This window comes from Lacerta agilis, chromosome 17, assembly GCF_009819535.1.
Source record: "Lacerta agilis isolate rLacAgi1 chromosome 17, rLacAgi1.pri, whole genome shotgun sequence".
NCBI classification, from domain to species: Eukaryota; Metazoa; Chordata; class Lepidosauria; order Squamata; family Lacertidae; genus Lacerta; species Lacerta agilis.
Genome location: NC_046328.1, coordinates 14,079,390 through 14,098,500, shown reverse-complemented (window position 1 = coordinate 14,098,500; position 19,111 = coordinate 14,079,390). Strand labels below are relative to the sequence as shown.

The window sequence follows — 19,111 nt, the reverse complement described above, 5'->3', positions numbered from 1 at the left end:
TGAGAGAATCTAGGCGAGTGGAGGAACTGGTGAGTGATCTGAATGTAAGAAGAGCCTGTCAACTAGATCCAACCAAGGCATTTAGTCCAGCATTGTGTTCCCACGGTGACCAACCAGAAGCCTCTGAACATAACAGCCCTATAATCCCCACCAGCTGGTCTGCAGAGTGGTAGCCTACCTCAGACCAAATGGAGACTGTGCCAAACTGGAAGCAGTACATAGCCACCATCCCTAGGAGCTGTTATCCTTCCTGAATTTGTGTAATCTCTTTTTAAAGTTGTTGCAATGTGCTGCCAGTGCTACATCTTGTGAGAGTGAGTCCCATCGTTTCTGTGCACTGTTTTGAATATATTGGTGCCATTTAGTATAATTAGATGACCCCGTTGGGTTTTAATATTAAGGGGGCGGGGGGCGGAATAACTACTCTCGTCTAGGAGCTATTGCCAGCCTTAGCCACCATGAATTTGTGGTAAAACAGTCCCTAATTCCAGAGCCAAGTCCAAAAACACTGTCCCTCCCCCAGCCTATAGAGAGTCAGTGGGTTGAAAGGTAAAAGGTTTATTCTAAGCCGCAGCATTAGAGGCATCGGCAGGATAATTTCAGATAGGAGCAAGTGTGGAACAAAGGATGCACAAAGCATTTATACAACTGTTGCAAACACATTCTACTTGGTCACAGAGCAGTTACTTCTTCACCCTTGTCTCAGGCCAGGTGTCACTGGTCTTGTAGTTGCAACTCAGCAAGCGGAAGTCTGGCATTATTGCACCTCAGGAGTTATGGCTCCCGAGTTATAGCACTCGGGTATCCTAAATACGTACTGCGTAAGCAGAGCATGGGAGGGTGTGCGAGCCTATTTGTGTGCTGTGCTGTGTTTCCCCTGTGGGTTCTTAATACCCTGCAGGGGCGTCTTTCCTATTGGGCTGAGTGGCGCCCTGCGCCACGGCGCCTGCCCAGCAGGGGTGCATCAAGGAGGCACACAGAGCCGCCCGCGCGCCCACCTCGCCTGCTTCGCTCCTTTCCCAGAAGAAGAGTTTGGATTTGATATCCCGTTTTTCACTACCCGAAGGAGTCTCAAAGCGGCTAACATTCTCCTTTCCCTTCCTCCCCCACAACAAACACTCTGTGAGATGAGTGGGGCTGAGAGACTTCAGAGAACTGTGACCAGCCCAAGGTCACCCAGCAGCTGCATGTGGAGGAGCGGAGACGCAAACCCGGTTCACCAGATTATGAGTCTACCACTCTTAACCACTACACCACACTGGCTCACCACCCTGGCTCTATCTGTCCTCTCTTTATGTCAATTTGCCTTCTGTATAATGTACTGTACAGAAAATAAATCTGAAAATGTTTCAGCATTCTCAGAACTTAACAGAGGCCACAGCAGTTGTTTGCTGTTGTCATAAACCCACTTAATTTGAAGTAAGTCCCATGGGCAAATGGTAGACAGGCAAGTGGAGAGGGTAGGCAAGTAGATGTGTCAATGTGTAAAGCAAGTGTTATTTACACAGAAGAAAACCCTACTGAATTCAAGTGGGTTTACTCTCAAATAAATGGGATTAGGTTTGCACTCTTGCTCCTGAATGAACAAAAGAACTGTTTGAAATGCTGCAATAGGCCTATACACTCAATGAGACTTACTCTTGAGTAAACCCACACAATCCTAAGCGCACATATACTTACAAGCAAAGCCTCATGGTTGACCCCAAGAAGACTTGCTCCCAACATATATTGGAAGGATCTAGGGAACATTTACTTGGGTGTAAGCACCACCATTACAGAACTGAAGCTGCTTCACTGAGTAAACCTGTTCTGACTGCACAGTTGCAGCAATGGCAGCCAGATTCATGCTATTAACCTGGGTAGGAGTGGGGAATATAAAACCCTCAAGGAGAGGGAACCATTCTGCTTCGGCTTCTTGGTCACCCTTTCCCCCAATGTGACTGCAACTCCTAGTGACTGAGTGGCAGCGCAAAGGAAGAACTGATCTGATGAACTTTACATCACACACACAAAAAGTAGGGTTGCCATACGTCCAGGATTTCCCAGACATGTCCTCTTTTGGGGGCCAGCATGCCCATCTAGGCAGATTTTTGCATTTTACATGAAGTGTCTGGGTTTGGGGTTTTTTAACCTTTTAATTTTGGGGTCCCTCCAGCCCTGCAAAACTGCCGAAACACGGGGAGTCGGGGCGCCGGAGGGATCTTTGAAGGGGGGGGGGCGCCGGAGGGATCTTTGAAGGGGGGGCGCCGGAGGGATCTTTGAACCACGGCGCCGGATATCCTTAAGACAGCCCTGACACCCTCCCTGGATCATGGCATCCAGCAAAGGTCCCAAATCATGGCACCCAGGTATCATTCCAAGTTGCTGGGCCAACTTTGGGGTCACTTGGGTCCTGCAGGATGGTCTTCAATCCAGCCCCATGCTCTGGGCAATTTGGAGACTGCAGTGCAGGGTGGGTGGGTTGGAGAGCATAGGAACCAATCAGCATAGGACCTTTGTCCCACCGCCCAATATTTAAAGCGTTTGATGGACATCGCCATTCAAATACTGTAGTGCGAGCGCGCCGTAACATGCGATTGATCATGTGGGGGCGGGGCTTCCCTTCCCCATCCCCCCATTTATTTATTTTTCTGGTGTGGATTTAGCGAGGGGGCCGCCCCCTGACCCTTTATCGTCTTTGAGGCCGAGAAGCCTCTTTTTAGTTATTGCCCCTTCATGGCTCCCCCTCCCCGCCATTCCCCTCACGGCGCCTTTTCCCTTATGACGAGTCGAGACTAACACCCGCCCCTCACCGCGCTAGATGGGCGGGGCTCCTCCTCCTCCTCCTGGGGCTTCGCGCCTCTTTCGCTCCTCCGGCCACTGTGGTGCGAGCGAGCGAGCGCCCGTCGCCATGGCGACAGAGGCGGCTGCGGGGGCGGGGAGCGGCGCGAGGCTCGTCGGAGGAGGCGGCGGGAAGGGACGCAGAGCCGCCGCCTAATTCTCCTCAGGCGGCGGCGCTTCGGCCCTTCAGGTTTCCCGCCCGGGTAGGAGGAGAAGCGAAAGGGCCAACGACCTCCCGCTCCTGAGGCGGAATGGGCAGCGCCTCCGCCTCAGAGTGAAAGCTATTCTGAAGAGGAGGCGGCGCCGGCGGCGGCAGAAATGCACCTTAGGCCCGGCCCGGCTGCTTCTCGCACCCGAGCTGGTTGAGTGTGAGGCCTCTGCGCACCCGGTTCTTCCGTCGCTTTCCTTCCCGTCTCCGGCCTCAGCCATGCAGAGCTCCGGTTTCCCTCCGCTGGGCCGTGCCCAGCAGCACAACCTCCACCTGCCTCCCTGGTCGCGCTTCGGCGGGCAGCAGCCTCCGCACCAGGAAAGGGCCGCGTCCCCGGCTCAGCCGCCGCCTTCGCACCCCGCTTCTCAACCTCACCCTCCTCGGCCCCCTCGGACTCCCAGCGCCGACGGCTGGAGGAGGGCGGCCACCGACCTGGAGCGCAGCCTCAAGTTCCTGCAGGCGCAGCACGCCGAGACCCTCCAGAAGCTCCACGAGGAGATCGATGTCCTCAAGAGGCAGAACAAGGGTGGGCAGCCGAGCCGGAAGGATACCCCACCCCACCCCACCCCCCCAACTAGGAGTCAACTCCTAGGGGACGAGGGAGATCCGGCTCCCCCGATAAAATATGCGAAGGGGTTTGGCAGCCCCAGAGTGGATTGGCATTGCCATCCAAATAGCACCGCCTCGTGGTCAATTATCTGGGGCTTGCTTACCTGCCCCCCTAATATTCAAGTTGGCACCCCTTCCTGAAAAAGAGGTGGTTGCAGCAGCAGCAGCACTCCAGAGCCAAGCGTAGAGTGACCCCGTTGGCCGCCCCCTCAAGTCTCTCCCTCTCCATCCCCAAGTAAAAGAATGGGGAGATCCCTGGATGTGAACAGTTAAAGGAGGGATGGGCTGGCCACAATAACACGGCCTTTTCTCTTTCTTGCAGATCTTCATTATAAGCTCATCATGCACCCAATACTTCAGAGGAAAGGTACAGCCTTGCACTACCTATATTTCAGAGATATAAAGTGAAACTAGTCACTTGCCCACACAAGGCTCAGGAATGGATAAGATGGTTTCTGACACAGCTGCTTCACCTAAACCAGGGCTGGGGAACCTTTTGGGCTCCATGGGCCAGATCCTGATCAGGTTCAGCAACCCACTGAATTTGACAGCTGTGTTTGAGGGTGTCATTAATGTCACCACAATTGACAGGTGGATGCCCCACCTACCTGTCCAAATCCTTTGTACAGTGGTGCCTCGCAAGACGAAATTAATTCGTTCCACAAGTGTTGTCATATACCAGAAATTTCATCTTGCGAAGCACGGTTGGAGGAAGCGCGGTCTTACAAAAAAAATTGCAAAACGTTTTTGTTTTGCGAGTCACGCCCATAGGAAAATTCATCTTGCGAGTCACCCTTTCATTAGCGAATGCCTTTCATCTAGCGCGTTTTTCATCTAGCGAGGCATTCGTCTTGCGAGGTACCACTGTACTTAGAAATCACAAAGCAAGAGAACTTGACAGCCCCATGTTTGGAAGCTCTTAGAATAGAGTTGGTAATGAGGGGATAGGTTGTTACCCAAGGGGATGAGTGAGTAAGCACATACACAGGCTGACATGGAGCGGGTGAAGGTCCAACTGAGCGCCTCCCAGCTCTTGATAGGCAAGGAGTTGATGCCAAGCCTGGGAGATCCAGGATCATGTCCCTCTTAGAATATTTCAGCTGCCAGGATGCCAAGACAGAAAAGGGTCCCTTCTGAAACTGTCCTGCTAGGCCTTCCCTATGGTTATGTACGCCGGCTCCCTCGGCCAGTAAAGCAAGATGAGCGCCGCAACCCCAGTGTCATCTGCGACTGGACCTAATGCTCAGGGGTCCCTTTACCCTTTTACTTTTACCTTTATGGTTATGCACTCTCACATGGGGACTGACGCTAGCCCTTCAAGGGAGTATGCACCTCTCTGCCAGATTATTCAACTAGTTCCTTTATTTCCTTCTGTTTTTGTAGATCATTCTTTCAGCAACTTGCCTACCAAGTCACAGCCAGCAAGCAGTGCACCAGGGAAGACAAGTGCCGGCTTAAAGGTGGTGGTGCCAACAGCAAAAGAAGAGCACAGAGAACAAGGTACACACACAGTCTAAGATGAAAAGATAGCATTAACAGTGGCCACAATGCCTCTGATGCCATGGCTGTATGGTGTTTTGAGTGTATTAGCAATGGAGCCTTTTCCTAAACATCTTGTAGGTTCTGAGGAGCTGGAAAAGAAGCCAGTAAGTGGCGAGTTCATGATGGACGAGACGAGAGCAGAAGAGGAAATTATAGAAAGGGAGGTAGACAGAGTAATGTGGAAGGAATTTGAGGACTTCAGGCCAGAGCAGGAGACTGTTCCAGAAGAGGCAGCTCATCCCAGGTTTGACAACACCCACTGAGGTAGCAGTAACTTCTAAATCGAAGCAGCAAGTTTCACATTGTTGTTATTACTGATGATTAAAAGTTCTGCTTACTATTTATCAAGGTGGTGTACACACATCCCCTCTCCATTCTATCCTCAACAGTCCTGTGAGTGAACTTGTGCTGTGAGGCTGTGACTGGCTCAAGGTAACCTGGGAGGCTTCATAGCTGAGTGGGGATTTGAACCTTGGTCTCCTAAGTCTTAGTCCAACACTCTAACCACTACACCACACTGTAGTGTGCAGAACTGCAGAATTCTCAGGCTTACTTGGGCCTTGCTAGACTAAGTGTGGTTACTCTCAGATAGGTAAATAGCTTCTTTTGTACAACAGACTGATACAGCTACTGTTCAGCAAGTGAAAGCAATTCCTTTCTGATATTAGTGACCAGCACACACTGTTAAAGCCCACCAGTGATATGACAGCTGGGAGAAACCCGTCATTGTCATATTTTTTAAAATGTAACATATAACTGCTTTGAAGCTATATAAAAAGGGAGAAAATATTCTTAAAGCCAAGAGAAATGGGAAGGAAACTAAAACTGATGGAATAGGGCAGTTGGATAGCCTGTGTGTTGGGGCTACTTGAAAAGAGTGCCAGTCAGGCCGTAGGTTGCCCACTGTACTTAACTGAAATAACTGTTCCTTGCTCACACTTTAACTGTGTTGTTACAGAGACGCAGATGTTTGTGACAGGATGACATCCCCCATCCCTTTTTCATCTGGTCAAAGCAGGGCAGGGGACATGAAAATCCCTGCTGCTTCTTCCAACCCCTTCTTGGTGACAGTGCTCCCTTCCTACATGCGGAAGCCACCAACGCTGGAGGAGTGCGAAGTGGTCATTCGGCAGTTGTGGAACATCAACCATATGCAGATGCAGGAGGTGAGGCTGCTTGCTGTCCTGGGTCCCACAAAGGCAGGAAGCTGACATTACAGGAGGAGCAGAAAAGTCACACTCTCTCCTCCTTTCTTCTTCAGCTGATGTATTTGAGATCGTGCTTGGAAGACATCCACAAGACCAAAAGAATTCCTGAGGACTACATGCTAGCTGGTCATGTCGGGTAAGGTGGTTTTTAACAGAAAGAGGAAGGGTGGCGCCTCTGAATATCTCTTTCTAGTCACAGCAGCGTCTCCAAAGTACCACAGTTGATATGATTAGGTTATCACTGGAACTAATGTGGTTCAGCCATGGCTTTTAGCTACTTCTCACAAAGCTATTTGTGAGCACATAATTTGAGATAGCTCAAATTTTTGCCAGGGAACCTTCTGTGATCTCTGCAGTTCTTTAGAGATCCCATGTATTCCTGTACCACCCTATCTCCTTGAGTGAGGAGAAAATAGCAGCTGAAAGCAACTGTCCAAATTAACTCCATAAAATGCATTGAGACTATTACTTTGTCCGCCTCCCTCTGCAGACTATTGATGCTGGCTATTGATTCCCACCTCCCAATACAGTTAGCCTGCTTGTTCACTTCATGTAGGATTAAATTTCACTCCTCCCAGCAATTTAACCTCACTGTAATTTTTCTTTGTAGCTGTGCTTAAATTTAATTGAAGCAGGAAGTGGTTATGCATGGATAGCCTACCTTTGTGGAGAGAGCATGGGAATGCTTACTGCATGCTTACTAAACTGCTGGATCTCACCCACTAGGAACTTTGATGGCAACTGCTTGAGAGCAGGTGTGTTGGGGCATTCCCATGTGAGCTGAGAAAGCAGGCTGCAGTGGTATTTTGCTACTTAAGATGCTCCTGTGAGTCTCAAAAGTGTTATTTCTATGCCCTATGGAAGGGCATAATGCATGAAAGGGCAAGAGACAAGAATTATTTTCCCAGTGCCCAATTGTTGGTGCCAGAATAAGTACTCTGTGACCTAGTATGAAGTAGCACTTACCTATAAATATATATGCTAATTAATGTTTTCCTTCAGGAACCAAGAGGTCACACGGTTGCCCAAGGTGAAAAATGGTCCTAAGAAATGGTAAGCAGGCATCTTAACACAGGCTAGAGATGACTTAAGGGGAGCACAATCGGTTAGGTCACACTGGGCGCTTAGTCTTTGGGGCACTGCAAGGACCCCACAATTATGATTTAGGCATGAGAAGGGGGGACAACTAAATCTGGGTATCACAGAAATTTAAGATCCTGAGGTACACCACAGCACAGGCCACTTACAACTTTTTATTAAAGTTTTGCAATTAAAAGTCTCCCAACAGGCTTCCCAAATTAGAAAAAGTATTTTGTGGTCAGGATCTAATTGAAATGTAAACATTTTTCAAACTGGACTTCCCCACTTTCCCAAACTTACTTTTTTATTTAAATGCCATTACATACTGCTCCTTTGGGTCCCCTCATTGGTGTCCTGATGCCAAAATGTTTTGTGGCCCTTTTAAAGCACTTCCAAAATTGGTCTGTTGTTTTTTTTAAAAAAAGTTTACTGATTGCCCTTGTGGTGATGCCAAAAGTTTATGACCCCCCTTCCCACCAAGACCTTGCAAATTTTGTTTTTTTTTTAAAAACAAATAGAATTTCATTTTTACAAATTTAATCTTGAATGATGATATAAAGGTGTTGAATCAGTTGATGGGAAAAGCCTTTTTGGAAGAAGTGCAGTTCTTGCTTCAGGCCTCCCCCCAGGGGTTGACTCTTTGTCAGTGCTGCCCTTGGGCTCACCTCTCTGCTCCAAGGTGAAAGGGGTGTTGAAGTGCAAGCAAATTCTACTGTAACGCCTGCTTACACTTGTCACTTGTGCAGGTGGAGAAATGTTCCCATTTGCTCCAGAGGACTAGTTTAGTACATACGAAACATCAACATCAGACAGTTTTTGGCTGTGAATTACCAGAGCAAGCTCTTGGCTAGAAGCCAAGACTCCAGAAAAAAATATTCTTTGGGTGTGAGGGCAGACACTAAACTTGGACACTGTCTTCCTCAAACACCCTATTATTTAAATGCAGACTTCAATTTGACAGGCCCACTTTGTTCTCCAGTAGGATCCTCACACCACTGCCTGCTGCTGAAAGGGCTGTGCTGCCAGCACTGAAGCAAACACTAGGAAATGCTTTTGCAGAGAGACAGAAGAGAACACAGGCTGTTCAGAGGAACAGGCTCCACCGGACAGCACTTTAGCAAGTATGGTTCAATTGGCCTCTTTTTGTAATGTGTCTCCTTGCCCTAAAGTGGTTTGAAAGTCAGCTAAACCATTTCCGAGCGTGTGCGCTGTATTTTCAACAAATTGTTTCTGGTGTGCACCACTTAATTTTTAAAGCTTCATAATTAATCATCCTTTTTTGTCCACATAGTTACAGAAGATCATAGTGACCTTACTTCTCCCTAGAAACTGTTCTACCTTCAGTAGTAATTAAGTTTACTTTTTTAACTACAAAATTGGGGGCTTTTAGATGCAAAATACACAGAAGCCTCCTTAGACAACCCCAGGTCAAGGGGGTATCAAAGTGACTTTGCCTTTTAGCAAACAATATTCTGTGCCCTTGTGCTCAGGCTGCGGTGGAGCCAAAGAAGTTTGGGGGGTTGCAAGAGAAAATAAGTGAGTGTTAAACACTGGAACAATACATTTATTACAATAAAACAAATGCCTTAGTTCATGTATGAAATAATTGATACTTTGTACTGCAATCAGAGCTTCTTAAGTACATTTTTAAAAATGTCCTCAAATTGACACAGCAATCACACATTTACAGATAGCACAGCAATTGGATGCCGTGTTGAAGAGTGCAAGCCAGTATTCGGCGACTGCTGCAAAGGTGACAGCAGAAGTATGTAAAAACAGCAATACTTCCACAAAGATCAAGAGAGTTGTGCATGGGAGGTAGGAGAAAGCAAAACCAGGGCTGAGTGAAGCAGCCTCAGTCTCACCCTATGCCCAAGCAGGCTCCTCCCGTGAGGCACAAGTTGATGAATGACACTTGACCCATGGCTTGCCAGAGCCACATCAGTCTAATAGCTGGCTGCCTCATAGTTGGGAAGACACAAACCGCTCACCTGTTTCAGTCAGTCTCTCTGCACACAGCTATCAAAGAACAGCTTGTGTGGTGGGTGTGCAGGCAGCCTCTTCTTGGGCTGGTATCCAACCAAGCATACATATATACATACATACTGGCACTGGACGAGGTCTGAAGGACGCTGTCCCTTTTCTTATAGTAGGGAGACTCCGTGACAGAAGTCTACACACACTCTTCTCTAAGAAGACATTTAAAAAAGTCATTAACACGTCTGCCATAAGAACCGTGAAAATCCACCCCCTGCATCAAGTTATGGGCAGGTCTACAAAGGCAGAAGAAGCACAAGCACTAAACCTAACGCCAGGCTCTTTACAAAGCCGGGCTCCTAGTAAACAAAAACAATTTAAAGCTTCTGCTTCACACGTTCCTGCCCTGCTTGGCTGTGATTTTTTTCCAGCTCAGGCCCAGCAAGAGGAGATGACGAGACATTAAGCAGCAGACAAGCAGGCCTGGCGGATGCTCTGCGCCCAGGTGTTAAGGAGTGCTGTGACAGAGTGCTTGTCAGGAAGCTGCAGCAATTTTGACATCATGTAGCGATACACTGACTGCAAGAAAGGGTTTGCTTCTGGAAAGAAAAAAGCAGAAAGAGTTTGTTATTAAAAATAAATAAATAAAGTACACCATCCAGATGGCAGCTTGTGTGTGGGCGGTTTTGTGACTCATACTGATGGGTTATCAAAGCTGGGGATTTGGAGCTGCAGAACTGAGAAAAATGAGTCATTGGCTTTTCTTTTCTTCACCTCACCATTGGAAGCAGTAGCAGTGTCTTGTTACATATCCGAAGCTTCCAAAATTCAATCTGGATACTGGAATTCTGAGCTTCCAAAGCTTAAAAGTGTGAGGGCAGTTTTCCTGTAAAAACTTAGTAAGAGTGTGTGTGTTTATAAGTAAAATGTAGTTGGTTCTCTTCTTCCCACTTGGCCTCTAGCAGTGTCCCTCAAAAAAACCGAAATCACAATCAAACTTTACCACATCTCTTCCTGCAGCACAAATAAATCCACACTCAAAAGACAGGATGGGAGTCTTAATATGAAGTGGTCAAATGGATCACAAAGGCTAAACTCACCAGTGCCAAGGCTTAATGTAGACCCTATACCCCATCACCCACCCAAATGTCATTTTCCACCCGCCTTGTTCTTTCATACCGTACTGCTGAGGGTTATCAATCCATAGGGGGCTCTGATGTGGGTAATCGGCTGGGACGCTCAGTTGCAATGGTGGGACATTTGGAAGGTTCTTGTCATCTGGAATCAGACACATTTTGCATTACTTTCTCAACCTTCTCCAAGAGACACCTAAAGTTGCTTATCAGGCAGCCTCTGTAGGAACTCAGAAACAACCTCTCTGTAGGATCCTGTTACCTTTTCTCTCTTGGGCAAGTTTTGGACCTTAACCAGGCCCAGTCAACCTCTACTGCTACTGCCGCCGCCACCACTGCAGGCTTTTGGCCTGCAAGTGTCAAGAGTATATTTGAAGCTAGAGCTGCCTTGCCACTCACCTAGCTTGCATATGAGGTGGACGGTGCCATTGTTGCTGCAATGGGAGGGATCCAGGTTCACCAAGAACTTTGGGTTTAATCTTGCAACCTCCCCTTGTAATACATTTGGTATAGTCTGCCTTTCGTCCTCTTCATATTTCCGCTTCCGAGGGGAAGTCACAGGGGTCCTATGATAGGGCAGCCAACTTCAGTTTCAATTCTCATTTCTAATTAATTTTGCATGCAAAAAGATAAGGTAGCCACCAACAACTGGTCTAACTAAAATATCAAAGCAAGATAAAATAACTTCAGAAATAGCCAGAATAATATATATGCACAAATATCTGACAAATTCCAGAAGGGTGCTCTTGCAATAGTCTTTGGACATCTTATTCCTTCCAGGCCTGGGGTCTGAGCTTTCCTAACTCTCACAATTCCTTAGCCATCTATCAGCAGATACTAGAACAATGAATATACATACGTGATGGGTGGACCATGGATGGCAGTCATTGCTGGCATAAAAGTTCGGTAGAGGGAATGATTGAAGACTGGTGAGCGGATATTGGCCAAGACAGCATCCAACAAGGGTTGGCACAAGTACTGCTGCTTTGTGGGAGGCACTGTAGGAGGTGGGGGGGTGGGCTGACATACAAGAGACACATGGATTTAGGGAAGGTGCAGTTCTGTCAGTAGGTGTTGCTGGATTCTCAGGAAACAACAGTTTTAAGAATAACTTGAGATTTCAGGCCCTCTGCTCAGATGCCAGCTTACAAATCTGTTCATTCAATCTCAGACAATTCCATGTAGAGACAAAGGACTTCATGAGACATCCACCCTCCTACCAGGTTCACCTCCCACGAGCAGCTCCAACTCACCCACTCTGCTTGGACTTGGGGCTGGCCAACTGTCAAGATGCCTTTCTTTCTTTCCTTATCCACCATCTACTGGGGGGGTTCTCAGATCCCATCAGACAATTGCTCCTTACTCAGCTTTGGACACACTGGAGTTTGCTTGTATGGTCGACTCGCAACTTACGTGCATGTAACCTGCGTGAGCTCAACTTTATGTGCCTGGCTGATTTTTTTTTTAAAAGAGGCAGTCATCAAGGGGGAGAATTGGAAGAAGACGGGGACATTGGCAATTGCGCCCACCATCACACTCACCTTGGGAGAGCATTTGGATGTGCAGTTAAGAGAGTGAAAGCGGCCTTGGGAGCATTCGGAGGTGCATGGAAGTCTTCAGTGGTTTTTACAGGACATTTTCCAGTTTTTAAAGCATTGACTATATGTGATTTTGGCTTTACGTGCTACCTCTGGAACTTAACTCTTGTGTAAGTTGCGAGTCTTTTGTTCTTGTAAAAGCAGAATAGCATTGTAGCTCTGTCAGCGCCAAGGCTCATCTAGTCTGGCATCCTGTTCTCATATTGGCTATCGGATGTCTCTGGGAAGAAGCCCAGAAGCAGGACCAGAGTGCAACAGTTGCACTCTCCCTATCTGTGATTTCTTGCAACTGCTATTCAAGGGCATGTGGCTAATAGCTGTTGACAGCTTCATCCTCCATGCATTTGTCTAATCCTCTCTTAAAACCATGCATAATTTTATACTCTGTCTCCTCTTACCTGCCTTTTCTCAAAACTTACAAAGTCCCAAATACTGTAACCTTTCCACATAGAGAATTTGATCTGGCCCCTTTTGGTTATCCCTTTTTAAATCTACAATATCCTTTTTGTGGTGTGGTGACCAGACTTTTATGCTATACTGTGGGCCAACTTCTTTGCCTAGATTTTCCTTCTTTTGTTCCTAACGTGCAGAATCATTGAAAAGAGAAAGCCCCCTGCTAATGTGGATTAGGGGGAACAGAGATACACACAGAGAGAACTTACCACAGCCATGTCATTCTTGAGCTTCTCCAGAGCAATTTCACATTTCTGCAGTGTCTTCAGAGGACAGCTAGGAATGAAGAAAGTCAGTCTCAGAACAGGCACTTTTCTACTTCAGAGAAAAGTATAATCGCCTCCTCGTTCCCCAGATGGACATTGCAAGCCACCAACAAACAGCACTCTCCCTCCCCACAACTGCTGCTACACACAGTGGCTAGGAAGAACAAAGCCACCTACTGGAACCTGGCCCTGCTGCTGTGTGGGGCTGCTTCTTGTGCCTTTCTTCCTACAGAGAAGACACTTTCTGCCTGTTACACTTGGCAAGCACAAACCAAGAACAAGGCAAGCTAGAGCACTGAGCTGCTTTTTGCTCAACTAACACAAAGCCGAATTTCGCCTGTGAACACAACTAGCTCTAATTATCTCTTGCCGCTTACAAAGACAACTCCTCTAGATGTTCAAAGGGAGGAGAGCAAGAAGAGATGATGTGTCAAAAATGAGCACACAAGTTTACCGTTTGGAAGGATCGGTCAGAATATCCAGCAGGCTTTTCATCTTACTGAGGTCCTTCTTCCTGTCTGAATTGATAAGAAAGACTCCTGAAAGAGGCAGTTATGCTAGAACTATCTTGCAGGACAGAGAGAAAGGAGACTGTTTATACTCTTCTGTGTTTTGTCCTTTATTTAGAACATTTCTATATGACTTCGTTTCCCCTAGGGAACTCTTAAGTGGTTAGCAGCATAGAAATTTGAAAATAACCAAAGCAATTAAATAAAACACAATAATAATAAAAAATCAACTTGAACAGGTAACAGTCAAAACAATCCTGCTCATCAACGGTTAAAACATCTCTTGGTTTGAACACCCTAAAAAGACTCTTTGGTGTTAGTAGGCATTCAGCAGGGCTGGCTAACCTGTGGCCCTCCAGATGTTGATCTTGCAGATGTTAAACTTGCATTGGATTGAGTCCAACAATCTGTGAACCACCCTGAGATCTTTTGATGAATGGTGGTATATAAATTTATTTGAAAAAATACAAAAAAACCTTCTGGAGGGTCACAGGCATAGAGTGGCGAGACCCAACTGACCTCCTTTTTATGGTTCACTGGCTAATCATTGCATGTTTTCAGTTTATACTTTCTTTTCCTTAGGAGCTGCAGCCTAGTTTCACAGTTGCATCAAAATACAGTATGTGGTTGTGGAGGAGGGAAGTTGGGAAAAAGAATATTAAGACAGGATTGTGGAGTGAGGGACTTGGGGGAGAGGAGAACACGGGTGAATACACAACTGCAATGATATAAATGTGGTATTAATAATAGTAGGAGACTGTATAATGAAGGAAGGTGGCATTACAACAGTGACCCTGAAGGGAAGCAGCAGCAGATCTCTTTTGACAGGTGAAGGAGGTCTGTACCTCTTCAGGTTCAAGCTTCCCTGCCAAAGACAACCACTCAGAAAGAGGTCATAGGGTGCAGCATGGCCTCTCTGTCACATCCTTGTGAGGACAGCAGCAGATGGCACAAACTGATAGTGTGTCCATCCCTTCTGCTTTTCAGAGGGTGCAAAAGCGCAACATGCCTCAGGCAGCCTTCCATATGGCCCTTGGTGTGCCATGCCCAAACATGGTTCAGCCACAGAATGTAACTCTAGGCAGAGCCAAAGAATTCATTGCCACCCAGTTTCTCTCTACTTCCTGCAGAGATAGAACATGGTTTATTCATGACTGCACATGACTAGACTATATTTACAGGTAACCCGGCAGCAAGTAGGAAGTAACATGGCTGATCTGGACTACCAAGCCCAGACCTAGGAGAAAGCCTCTTGGTATCACCTGCTGCAAGGGGAAAGGCTATCAAGGCTGGGCACCGACAACCCCAAGCACACCACAGGGAGGGGGGGGGATGATAACACACACTTACCTTCATTCTTATCTATCTTGTTGATCATCCTCCGCAGAGGCTCAATGTACTTGGAGAGCTGCTTGAGTTTTTCCAGGTACTGCTGCTCCTCAGATTGGCTGGAGCTTGCTGGGCTCATGACAGAGTTGGGATTGCCTTCCAGGCAGAAAAGAGAACAGGTTAGACCCATGGAGTAAAGGCACTGAACAGGCGGAGGGGGAGATGGCTGCACCCAGCACAGTTTGCCTTCCATCTGCTTTACTGCATGCTCCCCCTCTGCCACCATCACCAAGCTGTTCTGGGGATTCTGGGGTTCTGTGGGACATGCTGCCTTTGTCCTGTTGTTGGGCTGCCTGCAATACAACTTCTGCCAGGGAAGCAAAGGGTCACAGTCTGTATGCAAATTATGTTCACCCACCACATCACTCATAGTTAAAATTATCAAAAATCCTCTCAAATGCCAGCACTGGGTCCCCACAATTAACCCCATTTATGCAAAAAAAAAAATGCATTACAGACACAGACTTGGAAGTAAAAAGAGGGGCAACCTGGTTTTGCTCACTCAAAGCCCTGCACAAATTACCTGGAGTATTTAGTGGCCCCGGAGATGGGACACTGAAGTTCTGTGGCGTTCGTGCAGCTGCTGGACTTTGAGAAGGCTGAGGAGATGGACTGGGGAGGAAGCTGCTGGGAGATGGGGCTGGACCAGAGCTGAAAGAGGAGGAAGATATTTCCCATTGAGGTCTGGGGATGAAGCAGCTATTATTGACCCTAAAAAGTGAAACCATCTGAAGCCTGCTTACTCCTATATCCAGGCTCACCTGACATTAGAGTTGGGCTGGGAAGTTGGCTGCCCTGGCTGGGGAGAGGGCTGAGGTGGCGGAGGCATCGGTTGAGGGGTCTGGGCTTGCTGGGCTGGTGAAGGAGAAGACATCATGGTGATGCTGCTCTGGCTGACCTAGAACAAAGGAACCGTCACTGGCAAGAGGAGCGTTTCCAAAAAGCCACGGGCACCAGGACAAGAGCAGCAGCCAGGGATCCTATTGAAAGGCAGCATATTTGACCTGCTGAGGAGCCTTGGGCTTGCCACTCTCTCCTGGGCTGTAAAATGAGGATTGTAATGAACACGGCAGGAAGCTCAAAAACTCTTCAAAGTACAAGTGTGAAAAAACAAGCCCAACTCAGCAGCATTTCACTGCAAGCCTCCTGTGACTTCACCACATGCAGAATTCTTCCCTGGCTTGCTAAGGACAGAGAGAGAACTTGGAGAGTCCTCAGTTCCATCTACATTTACTAGACCAAACATCTGTCTGAAAAATGCCAGCCTCAACTAGTACCATGGGAGACTTACCTTCATTGTGGCCCAGTGCACCAAACTCCTGTTCCTTTAAGTTCTGACAATGATTTCCAAGTAATAATCCACAACAGACTGAGATGGTCCAAGGTGTTTTATGTGTGTTGCATGCATGACAGACAAAGGCTAGCTTGGCAGAAGAATGCTCCAGCCCCACAGAGAACAGAGCCAGAGTAAAACATGGAATTACTTGGAGCAGCAGCAGCAGCTCATCATACAAAACACGTGTGTGTTTTGGGAAGCAGAGGAGGTGCGTGCCACAGTCCACAAGCTGCCCAAGTTGGCAGACTGCTTCCCTCTTTTGCTCCATTTCCACTGAGCATTAGAAGATCAGACAGACAAAACTTCCCGTTCCTCTTTCGGGGGACTCTTTAGAAACTACAGCCAGCTGCATGAAATCTAGCTGAACAAACCCATCGTACCCTAGTCCCTGTCCCCTCCACCAGGGCCAATGGAGGCCTCGTATTTAGGCACTTAATAAGTTTTGCAGCTTTAAAAAAAATGCACATCAGACCAAAATATGACACCCACCCTCTCAACTTAAAGCTGCAAATTAAGCAAATGAGACCACTTTTTGAATTAACAAATATGGACTTTGTCATTTTAAAGAGTTGAAAAATTCATAAATATTGCTAAAAATATACCGTTTCTGATGACACAGGATTAGACGTTGATGAGCATGTCCTCCCCGATCTGCTGCTTATGTTGTATGAACCAACAGCTCACTCTTCAGAGTCTTATTTTGCTTTGCTCTGCCGTCATTTTTAATCTTTATTATGGCTAGGGGCCTCTCTGGCCTGTTCCCCCACCCCCTTCAAATTCCAGCTAAATGTGTGTGCAGTTTGCAGCATAATTAATTGTTCTAGGAATCTGAAGCAGAGTGAAGGCCGAGATTCCGTGTTCTCAACCTCTAATCTTCACAGCTGGCTCCCTCTAAAGGAGCAGCTTTTTTATTAAAAAAATGGACAGATACTGATCAAAGCAAAAGGCCCATAGATAAGCAACACCTGTTCTTTTGCTTACTCTAGCTGCACAGCAGGCTTGACTGCCCACAGAACGTTAAGTGAATGCCTTGGATCCAAAGCTTTATTCTTTTTAGGATTCTACCTTATTTGAACTGCTCTCAATGCAAATTGTTTTCCGAAAACATTGGTGCCACTCAACTTCAAGAGAGTCCTTCAACTGTTTTTATCTGACAGCCTGATGCTGAATTTCTACAAGGCATAATTGAGAGGGGAAAGTGTTCCGTGACTGGCAAGTGCTGCAAAGCCAGAACACCTTACCTAGAAAGCAAACTCCTATTTAAACTCAGTGTGAATCATAGGTAAGGGCCTGCCAGTGTGCAAATGGGTTGCTCATCCACTGAGAAGCCACAACAGTTCGGTGTCAAGCCTGCCATGTGGAAGGGAGGCTGGACATGGGTGCCACACGGCTCATCTGTCAAACCTGTAGGGACTAGATCAGAGATTTTGAGAAGCCTGCTAATTTAGGGGATACAGATACCGGCTTTGGTAGTAGTGCTACAACACAGATAAGGGAACAGCCAGCAAATTACTAGATCATTTTTTTGTGTCCAGCTGATGAAAAGCAGGTTAGAACAGAAGTGCTTGTGAAGCAGGGACTGAAGGATATGTTAAGTGACTGTGGATATTTCTATGCACCCAGAACTACTTGCTGTTGATAACATTTAAGGCCATTCACAGGGGTCGTCCGTGTCAATCTGCTTCCTATGAATGCAGTGCAGGGTGAGTCAGATTAGAGGTCAACGTCTGGGTTTCTTTCTCAGGTGGCGTTTGTATGAAGCAGCTTTACGAACCTTCTACCAACCAAAGCTGGTCTACAGAGGATATTGGTTCTCCTTCCCGGGACTTGTGTGGCTGCAGCTGTGACTGTATTCCACCAGGCCCAGATTCATTATGGCAGAGAAAACCTACATTCCCGCCATCAGCTAAGCTGTGCAATCTGCCAGTTGACCTTGGTCAAAGCACTCACTTTCAGCCTTGGGAAGAACAGGAAGAACTGTCTCTCAAGACATTATTGTTTCCTGGCCAGCGAGATAAGGGTTGGAAACTAGGCATGCCAAACAGACCACAGAAGGTGGGAGTCAGTGAGAGAAGCAGCTCAGTGGAACAAGCCAAGCTCACAAGAGCCTTGCTGCGGTGTGAGTCAACACAAACCCTGGGATGTAACTGCCTCACAACAAAGCAGAGCAGTGGGGCTGCCAGCAGTTCTACTCTTGGAGAGTTAATGCTGCTTGAGCCCCATGATGCACCCCAGCAATTCCTCTTCTGGGGGGAACCTAATGGTGCAACATACTGAAAAGAACAGCACACAAGGCTGGGTGGGGAGGTCATCTCAAGATCAGTGGGCCAACCGAGCAGGTGGGTATCCGTTGATGGAGTTCCTCAGCAAGGGTGCTTGGGGGGCACAAGTGGAGTATTTCACAGGTGTGGAAACAGCCAAGCAGACCTGATAAAGACTGTACAGAGCACCTTCTCCTGGAGTTTAATTGCCCTGACATGCTGTAGTCATTAACAAGCCAAATGTTGGTGCAGAAACCACCCCGGGTGCAAATCCACAAAGTCACTTTGTGTGGATCTTGGGCGGTTAGCCATTATTCCATGTGCATATGGCTTTTGTGAAGATGACAAATTGGGACTGTATAGCAGAAGGACTAGGTAAAGGTAAAGGGACCCCTGACCATTAGGTCCAGTCACGGACGACTCTGGGGTCGCGCCGTTCATCTCGCTTTACTGGCCGAGGGAGCCGACGTACTGCTTCCGGGTCATGTGGCCAGCATGACTGAGCCACTTCTGGCGAACCAGAGCAGCGCACGGAAACGCCCACATGTTGGAGGGATTCTGAATAACCTTCCCCAACATTGTGAGGATGGACCTACGTGTCTGATAGACATTTGCTATACCATCTTCATCATCATATTGAACATTATATGGCACTTTGTATTTTTGCACTTGGTAAATTGCACTTTGTACTAGCACTTTGATGATTTAAAGCATATATAGGT

General features: G+C 47.2%; 2 protein-coding genes across 4 annotated transcripts in view; one reads left to right on the top strand and one right to left on the bottom strand.

Moving 5' to 3' along the window:
• Positions 1–2,977: 2,977 nt before the first annotated feature.
• Positions 2,978–9,056, top strand: LOC117038969 (coiled-coil domain-containing protein 74B-like). Of its 2 annotated transcripts, none has more exons than XM_033135979.1 (8): positions 2,978–3,554; positions 3,960–4,004; positions 5,021–5,137; positions 5,258–5,423; positions 6,138–6,345; positions 6,441–6,523; positions 7,390–7,440; positions 8,447–9,056. In XM_033135979.1, exons 1-8 carry the CDS (start codon positions 3,248–3,250, stop codon positions 8,583–8,585), a joined length of 1,116 nt encoding a protein of 371 aa, XP_032991870.1. In that variant the 5' UTR covers positions 2,978–3,247; the 3' UTR covers positions 8,586–9,056. The 2 variants fall into 2 exon arrangements, with proteins under 2 accessions (XP_032991870.1, XP_032991869.1); XM_033135978.1 differs by having other exon boundaries at positions 3,180–3,554; positions 8,450–9,056.
• The window catches only part of MED15 (mediator complex subunit 15), a 30,008-nt gene continuing 19,912 nt past the window's right edge, over positions 9,016–19,111 (bottom strand). For both annotated transcript variants that reach the window (XM_033135977.1, XM_033135976.1), the window contains 9 exons: positions 15,554–15,690; positions 15,316–15,443; positions 14,754–14,888; positions 13,349–13,412; positions 12,838–12,904; positions 11,437–11,597; positions 10,977–11,143; positions 10,624–10,722; positions 9,016–10,043 (listed from right to left, as the gene is read on the bottom strand). In XM_033135977.1, the coding sequence (XP_032991868.1) occupies positions 9,907–10,043; positions 10,624–10,722; positions 10,977–11,143; positions 11,437–11,597; positions 12,838–12,904; positions 13,349–13,412; positions 14,754–14,888; positions 15,316–15,443; positions 15,554–15,690 (1,095 nt within the window). In that variant the 3' untranslated portion in view covers positions 9,016–9,906. The remainder of the gene's footprint in view (positions 10,044–10,623; positions 10,723–10,976; positions 11,144–11,436; positions 11,598–12,837; positions 12,905–13,348; positions 13,413–14,753; positions 14,889–15,315; positions 15,444–15,553; positions 15,691–19,111) is intronic.

What these genes read in the sequence shown, in the direction of transcription:
- LOC117038969 (XM_033135979.1), top strand. Translation starts at nt 3,248, where the DNA reads ATGCAGAGCTCCGGTTTCCCTCCGCTGGGCCGTGCCCAGCAGCACAAC. An exon ending in GAAGAGGCAGCTCATCCCAG is followed by an intron (nt 5,424 to 6,137) that starts GTTTGACAACAC and finishes GTGTTGTTACAG; the next exon opens with AGACGCAGATGTTTGTGACA. An exon ending in ATGCTAGCTGGTCATGTCGG is followed by an intron (nt 6,524 to 7,389) that starts GTAAGGTGGTTT and finishes GTTTTCCTTCAG; the next exon opens with GAACCAAGAGGTCACACGGT.